At 31.5% G+C, this 9331-nt stretch overlaps 1 protein-coding gene across 1 annotated transcript; it reads left to right on the forward strand.

Annotated features, from left to right (window-relative positions):
• The first annotated feature begins 1947 nt into the window (after positions 1-1947).
• On the forward strand, positions 1948-4331 carry LOC133313864 (profilin-2). The gene is made up of 3 exons (XM_061515278.1): positions 1948-2084; positions 3262-3399; positions 4186-4331. Exons 1-3 carry the CDS (start codon positions 1956-1958, stop codon positions 4318-4320), a joined length of 402 nt encoding a protein of 133 aa, XP_061371262.1. The 5' UTR covers positions 1948-1955; the 3' UTR covers positions 4321-4331.
• The last annotated feature ends 5000 nt before the right edge of the window (positions 4332-9331 follow it).

Raw genomic sequence — 9331 nt, forward strand, 5'->3', positions numbered from 1 at the left:
GATATTATAACAACTAATTAGGATTACTATCAATATTATTATCAATCAATTTCACCGTTAGATTGATTATGTAGATCCAATGGTTATATTTATTTTTATCTTTGTATGGTTATGATTATTCATATTTAATGTGAAAGCATTAAATATGAAAATCATAACTATACCAAAGTGAAAATAAATATAAAATATTAAATATGGAGAATCATAACCATACAAAGATGAAAATAAATATAACCATTGGATCAACATAATCGATCTAACGGTGAAATTAATTGGTAGTAACATTGGTAGCAACCCTAATTAGTTATTATAATATCATACCCCTCCAAACTATATACCATATATTCCCTTCTTCTTAAATTATATAGCGAAAAATTCATCAATGCTCTTGTGATTTGTTTTAGAATCACTTATATTCTTATGTTTTTTTTTTTATATCACATATGTTACTGTGGTTTGTAAAAAAATAAAAAATCAAGGGACATATGCGATAAAAAATATAGCCTTTTGCAAACTACAGAGGCATATGTGATAAACAAAATCACAGGGACATATGTGAGTTTGGAGTAAATCATAAGGACATTAGTAAACTTTTCCTAATTATATAAATCAAAGTTTAAGATACACTTACTCGAATAAATAAATTATTTATTCGAGTAAATAAATTATCAAGAATTAGAATTTGATCAAACGTTGGTCAAATATAAACAATTGATATATAATTTGGGGAGAGAGATAAAATGGTTGCAAAAAATTATAACAAGGGCAAAATAATTGGTGGTTGAAACCAATATTATAAAAACCGGATCGACTCGGAAACGGGTGGACCGGTCATGTAATCGGTCCGATTTTTATATTGGATCGGCTATGTACGGAATTTGTGTGACCCGATACGACCCAGTCGATTCAATCGATGATCCGGCCCGATTTGTAAAAAGAAAAAACTAATTTGTTCTCATTAATTGATGTATTCCTTTTTTTTCACTCTCACACAAATGGTTCATTTTCTTTTGAAATATTGGAGTGATTTGTAGTTGATTGACTTACATAGATTATGTACCTACAACCTAATATTATCTTGGTTATACAATATGCAGGAAATTTTAATTTGATTTATAGTTAGAGATGTCATTTACTGAACCTGAAACACCAGTATCACAAATATTATATGTTTGATTGATCTTTTGTTGAACAATGATATGTAATTTATTATTTTTTATATTAAAATATTTAAAATTGGTATCATTTTTTTACAAATATTTAAGTATATTATAATTTTTTTAATATAAATTATAAATTTACATATATTTATCAAGTCATGCAATCAAACTAATAATTTAATACCTCAACCAGATCAAAAACTGGATCGGGTTTAATAAGATTGGTTGAAAGAGAACTCTTAAACTCTTAACATAAACATCTTGACGTTTGCCAAGTAAACTCCTACACCATTCCACGCAAAAGCCTGTATGTAAATTATTTGAGACTTAGCTACTACATAATAAGTATATTAATACAATTGTTCAGTGCAAAATCAATCAAACTGAAGAGTATCATTGCACGAGTTTTTATACTACTTTACAAATGAATTATCTTAAAATATTTATTTATTTATTCTATGCATAAGATAAAAATAGGAATTTATGACTGTATCTGTATGCATGGGATGTCTCAAAATCTATTTCTATTTGAGGAAGGGAAAAAAAAAAAAAAAGAATTCAGAGGAGTTTGGGTCCTAAAATGAAGGGGAAGTTGAATGGCAGGAATTGAATGGAGAACAAAAAGGGACGGTCATCATCTCATTTCTCTATAATAAAAAATAAGCCATTCCGCATCATCATCATCATCCTTCTTGTATTTAAAACAACACATTTCAAGCCCAAACGAAAGAAAAGAAGAGTGAAAAATAAAAAAGCGAGAGAAAAAAAAAAAAACTAACTGAAAGAAGAAGAAAAATGTCGTGGCAAACTTACGTGGATGAACACTTGATGTGCGATATCGACGGCACAGGCCAACACCTCACCGCCTCTGCCATCATCGGCCACGACGGCTCCGTCTGGGCCCAAAGCTCTTCATTCCCTCAGGTATATATATATATATATATATATATATATATATATATATATATATATATATATATATATATATATATATTCATTTCATCATATGCTCTGTTTTTTCATTCTTTGATCTGTTCATTCTGCATCTGAACACCGATCACAATGCAGTTCCACTGGATCTGCTGTTACTATACTGTAATCATTTTCCGTATTGATTCTCGATTCGCCGTTACGACACGTGGCTCATCGAAACCGTTTTGCGGAAGACAATAAAATTCGTCTTACTGCTTCTGAGAATTTGAATGCTTGATTTCGATTTGATTGATTGATTTTATGTATTGAATCATGTTTGGAATGGTCATTTCATTTCACATTTCTCCTATATATCATGTGTGCGTGCGTCCTGCGTCAAATAGCGAGTGAATTTGGAGAGAAAAAAAAAGACTATATAGAACATATCATGTAAAAGTTTGTGAAATGAGCTCATCTCATTATCGTTATTGTTAGATCAAACTTTGTTACCATTAGATTAAAATTAAATTAATTATTCTCTATTGATGTTATTGAATTGATTATTTTATTTTGATCTAATCATAAGGAAAATAGTCATAAAGAATTATAACCAAAAAGATGAGATTATAACAATATAAATCCTTAACATTCTTGCACTATTTAATGATTTTATATATAATGTGACTTTTATTGATCCAAAATTGAATTGTAACTATTTATTACACTAGTATTTATGTCAAATCTTGTAAAAATTTAACAACGAATCTTATTTTCATATATTTGAAATGTAGAAGGATCTGTTTACAAATTTTTTTACAAATTATATTAAGTCTGATAGGTCATACACTTTTGATTAAAGTATGACCAGTTAGTTTGTAAGAATTTGTAAACAAAAAGTTTGTAAATATAATTTTCCTCTTTTCAAATATATACTAGTCCCCATTTCAAATATATACTAGTGAAGTATTAAATAATTTAGGATTGATCTCTCCTCATATATATAAAATCCAATTTCTTCTGGATGATTGTGTGGAATTGAGTTTATGATGTGAAAACATTTTCGAATTGAAGCTGTTAGTACTTGTATGCGCCTCTGGATTACTATATGTTTGTCTTATTTGCGAGTTGCATATTGCTTACGTGTGATATTTATGCTTTGTGTTCTGACCCATTTTATACTTCTTTTCAGTTTAAGCCTGATGAGATCACTGGTATCATGAAAGATTTTGACGAACCGGGTCATCTTGCTCCTACTGGCTTGCACCTTGCGGGCATCAAATACATGGTAATCCAGGGAGAGGCAGGAGCTGTTATCCGTGGAAAGAAGGTAACTTGTCATACTCATACTCAAAAGTAATCAATGTTGTACATAACATGATTGTATTTATACTTGTTACAGATTTGCATTAGCTCAGTAGTTGACAGCTGATCACTGTTTTTATTTATTTATTTTATATTGGGGCAATTTTTGTGCAACTAACATTATTGCTTTTTAAATAAGTACATAACTAACTGCATTCTGAAACGTTCGTGGTTGTTAATCTGATTTCATTCTGTTGATAGTTGTCCTTTCATGTGATCTCATGAAAATTCATGACTCTCTTTTCCTTTTACCTCTCCTCCAGAGAGCAAATTCAAGTTTCTTTCTGCAGTTATACTAAGTTAGTAACTGCATTCAGTAACCACTCAGCAAACTTACGATTTTTGAGAACATAATAATGTCCATGTTTTGAGAGAAAGACACAAATTACTTTTGTGTATGTCTCTGTTCTTAAGGAAAAAGGGAATATTCAAATCCCAGACTTATTTAACATTGGAGTTCACACCTTTTTTTAACCAGTGTCTGTTGTTATTAATTTATTAGACTGTTGCATCTATGAATTATTTCCTGCTTACAGCATAACCATTAGCTGTTGCACATGCCTATCTGTTCTGTCTTCCTGATTTACCTTGAAAATCCACACATTGCGAGTTAAGTTTCTGTTGTAAAAATCAAATGTAATTTGTGAAAGTTTCTAACATCCTGCCAGATTGTTTGCATCTAATCTGGATGACTAGCTTTCCTGAGTTTGTTTTGCTTTAAAAGAACTGACTTACTGTGCCTCTTGGGTAGGGATCTGGAGGTATCACCATAAAGAAAACCGGCCAAGCTCTAGTTTTTGGCATCTACGAGGAACCTGTTACTCCTGGACAATGCAACATGGTTGTTGAGAGGTTGGGAGATTACCTCGTTGATCAGGGTCTGTAGACCTAGATCTTTCAAGATTTGAACCTTTGTTTATTTGGGCACTATACTTTTGTTTTTTTTTCAATTGTGGTCTGCATCTTCTCTATTTCAACCCCAAATTGGGAGTTGTCGCAGGCAATAACCATGTGAGAATTAAACTTTTGTCTATTGTTTGAATATTTAAATTTGATTACCCCGATGTTGTTTTCTACTGGTTTACTCTTAGGGGGCGTTTGGTTGAGGAAATTTTTTTGGAATAGTAGAGAAATAATTGAAAAGTGAGATAAAGTGAGATAGGTAGAAAAATGTAAAAAAAAAAGTTGTTTGGTGGGGAAAAACTTCACTGAGAAAATTATGTAACTTTATGAAATCAACAGTGCATTAAAAGTGAGATAACCGATTTTTCAAAAAATCTCACCTTCAAATTGGGTTTCTAAACAGTGCGGATATCTATGTTTCTCATAAATCCATACAAATTGCATAGATGGATTTTTGGTGAAAATATGTAGAAACAAACATGATTTTTCTAAAAGCCATACTTAATAAACATAGATATCTCTTAAAAAGCTCCAAACCAAACACCACATTATGGGCACCATCCCCTGCTTAACTTGATGGTAAATCATCACTTCATACATATGGGAATTGGAAAGAGTAAAATTTGAACGCCAAAAATTAACGCAATAAATACATCAAACTTCTTGTATGAATTAGGATTATATCTTTTCCATAAAGAGAATAAATGGTTGGCAGGAGACATTTCAAAGTTAATAAATCCAAAAACATGCAAGGAATACGTAACAAGTTGCGGTGGTGCAACTTGTAATTAACTAAAAGATGCGGTTGAGTTGGTAACTTGAGCTAACATATGGATGGACTTTGTCTGCAGTTAGGTTGCGTCATTAGATGTCATAAGGGCAAGGAGATCTCAGGGGGGCGTTTGGTTGAGGAGAAAATTTTTGAATACTAGAGAAATATAATTAGTAGGAAAATAGTTGAAAAGTGAGTTTGGTAAGAAAATGTTAAAAAAGTTGTTTGGTTGGAAAAAAATTATCGAAAAAATTAGGTAAATTTTATAAAGTCTATGTTTGGTTTGAGATAAAATATAGATGGAAAAATAAGTAGCAATTACGAAAATATCCCTGGAAAGTGAGCTGTCATAAGTCTGCAAAAAAAGATTTGGTAGTAGATTTTCACTTTTTGTGCAAAAGTTGAGGGTATGTTCGTCATGTAATTTTTCACCCATTTCTCCATTTAGGTAGACAACGTCCAATACCACATCTAAATTGGGAATATGTGGCCTTGCATTTGGGTCCAATTGACATGCAAAGTGGATCGCTGAAGGAGTGATTTCGCTAGCCAAATATTCCAAAAGCTTCAACCAAACACGGTCAATGAAGAATCCCATTTCTCCAATGCCTATCTATCTCATCAGGTAGCTCCACCCAAACGCCCCCATAAGAAAAAAAGAAGGAATTTTAGATTTGTAATCTTTTGCAAGTTGCGACTGAGGGGTCATGCTCGACGCGTCAATGTACCTCTTTTGTTGTGCTATTCTAATCTGTTTGGTTTGTGGAACTTTTTTTTTTTGGTAAGCCGTGGGAGAAAGACCAACAACACAGACTAAATAAAAGAAATACGGTGAGTTCTATAAATAGAAACTAAATTAACTTTAAACAAAAGACCAATTCTAAGGGGGAATTAAAAATACATATATCCTCAATGTCATCATTTTCTAGGGAAGTTAGCAAGCCAATCTCCACAAAAATTTCTTTTTCTGTATGTGTGCATAAGCTAAACACTCCATTCCTTGTTAATCCATTCCCGTATTCGAGACACCAGGTGAGACTCACGCATCACCATTATTAGTGAGCAAAGTAATTGTTGTTGTAGAATCACTTTCAACTATTACATTTCTCCAACCTTCCTCCTAAGTCAACTCCAACCCCTTAAGGATACCCCATAACTCTGTATTAAGGGCATTGTAGACCCTAATTCTATAGGAGAAACCTTTAAGACAATGGCCAGATGCATTCTAAGAACACCCATACGAGCTGCCATACCTTGGATACCCTTTGCTGCCTCACCAGTTAAAGGACAAACGAAAATCCTATATATATATATATATATATATATATATATATATATATATATTTATATAGAGGTAGGATCCTTTGACACCAGTGTCAAATTTTAAATTTGACACCTCATCTGAGAGCCGTTAGATCAAAAAAGATCAACGACTCTAATTTATAAGTATGTGACATCGTTGATCTTTTTTTATCTAACGATTCTTAGATAAGGTGTCAAATTTTAAATTTGACACCGGTGTCAAAAAATCCTACCTCATATATATATATATATTTGAGGTTCGATTTTTTCATGTTGCAGGAGAATTGAATTCTCATGTTGTGACTCAACTAGTGGTGAGCCCCACATTTATTAAAAAGAGAAAAGAAAAGAAAAGTTTTGCACGCAAATCGAAGAGTCATTGCATGAGAATTAAATTCTCATGTAACATGAAAAAATATTTTTCATATATATATATATATATATAATGGCATTTTGGATTTGCAAAAAAGCTGAGATGGACATTGCTTTTACTATGCTAAAAGGAACTACGCATTTGAAATGCGAAGAAAGGAAGGATATACATCAAAATACGATATCAATAGTTTCGCTGGGCTGTAGGTGCAAACGATGTGAGCGACACCAACTTCCAAATCATTTGATCTCATCAGCATATCAGAAGCGAACATCCACCATCCATGACAATGCTACCTTGACAACCCAATAATTCATCCAAGATCATACCAGAAAGTAAGCTCCTTTCTTTAATTTTCAATATTCTAACCTGCCGCCATGGCTATAGTATTTTTAGAACTTTTAGGAGACGTTTGGTTTGGTAGAGGATAAAAAATTTTTGTCCCGGAATTATAATTCTCGGGAATATGGTGTCAAAATTATTTTTTCAGAAATGTTACAAAAAAAGCTGTTTGGTAGGCCAAAATATTACCAAAATTTTGTTAAAAAAAAGTGTAAAATTTTCTAAACACATGGGATTTCAAGAATACCACCCTTTTGGTGGTATTCTTAGATGATATTTTGAAAGAGAATTATACACAAAACAAAATTTCGAAAAAATCACATTCTCAGAAATTTTTTCATAAACCTTATATAAAATATGAGTAAATAAAATTACCATTATCACTTTCACAGGAATCTTTAAAAACCTAAGACCCTCAGGGATGTTTTGGGTTAAGGAAGGACCTTTGGATAACTTGAAATGCAAAATAGGCTTGATTTAAAAGGAAAAAGTCGGGTTTGTAAAGTTGAGTTAAAGAAATTTTTTTTTTGTAAGCTTTGGGTTTCTAAATTCTAAGTGTGTGTTTGGATGGGCTTTTAGTTTATCAAAAGCTGCTTTATTTTTTAAAAAAAAGTGCTTTTGAAATTTTTTTGGTTGTTTGAATGTTGCTTTACAAAAAGCAAAAGTTAAGAAAAAAGTTAAAATTTGACGTTTTTCAAAAGTTAAAATTTTTGGCTTTTGGATTAAGGAGAAGCTAAAAGCAAGTGGCACAGTTACTTCGACATCTTTCTTCTTTGTTGCTGACCCTTTTCACCCAGCACCCTCTTTCGTACTTCAATTTTTTTCCATCTCAGTCGAAATCCACCGACGTTCCTGTTCACCTAAACCCCTTCTTCACTACTAGCAGTCGTCAAACATCAAAAGTCGAGCTCATCTCGATGGCCTCACCCATCCTCGCCGGCATTTTAGCTACCTCAGAAATCAAGTAAAAGGCAGTATGTTGTACAAGTTGAGTAATCAAAGCCGTTGAAATAATTGAAATATCTATATGTTGTATGATTGTTGGCATTTCAATATACTAAATTTGTATTAATGCTGAAATGCAGAGCTCACAAAATGTTCTGAAGTCACTCACTTAGAAAGAAAGAGCAATTAAAACAGTGGTATTCTTTTTTTCAAATTTAAAAAGTGCTTTTTATTTTAACATCTAAATGACATTTTTAATTAAAAGTACGTCCAAACACAAAATAATTTTGGCTTTTCAGAAAAGTTCTTTTAAAAAAAATAACTCATAAAAGTCCTTTTTTCAAAAGCTCATCCAAACGTCCAAACACAAAATCTAAATGATGCACGTTTTAGGTTGGCTTAAATTTAGATTAGGGAGTGTTGCAATCAAAGAATACATTATCAGTAAAAATGAAGGTAAAAAAATGTAAAATAAAAAAAATAAGATGAATCATCATGAGTTTCTCGATTTTCTTTCTGCCATTAGGTTAGGTGTACTGATGTTAAAGTGTTAAGTTAATAAAAATAAAAGAAAGTAAAAGTATAAAGAAAAGAAAGTTAAATAAAAATAATAGGATAACATAATACCTAAAAGAAATACTGGATTTCAAATTTTAATTTATTATCTGTATTTAGGAAAGTTGTGTTCAATGTCTTGTTGCATTAAAAGATAAAAGATATTGGTTATTTTTATTTTATTTTTTTATGTATTTATTTTTGTAAATTATTGACTCTCAATTTAAATTATTCATGTTATTTGTAGGTAATTATTATGCGAAAGAGTGCTACCATCGATGCTTATTTTAAGAGAAAAAATAATAAGTCTCTGCCTCTGTCTAGTCATAATGTTGAATGATCAAATTTTGATACTGTAACAGCCTGTTGTACACCGATATTGTTAACATTGATTATGATATTAAGCGCAGTTACAATTACAGAATTTCATTTATAAAAATACAAGTAAACTTTTTCCTTTCCATTACGCGAGCATTTAAAACAATAATAAAACGTAATGAATAAAAGTTGTGACCGTAACTGAAAACTAATCGCGGAATAATAATATAAATTGCATAAATATCATGTAATACTTCTCTCAAGTCACTAAGGGGTTCTCATGAACTCACTTAACCAAAATCTCACTTTTACGTTTTTTAACTATCCGATCATGGTTCGGTATTCTGGTTACTGCAGAAAATCCGCTTGTCGCGCGTATCTCATCTT

This window comes from Gastrolobium bilobum, unplaced genomic scaffold (genome assembly GCF_033153095.1).
Source record: "Gastrolobium bilobum isolate Gb01-03AN ecotype WA unplaced genomic scaffold, APGP_CSIRO_Gbil_v1 utg17977, whole genome shotgun sequence".
Taxonomy (NCBI): Eukaryota; Viridiplantae; Streptophyta; class Magnoliopsida; order Fabales; family Fabaceae; genus Gastrolobium; species Gastrolobium bilobum.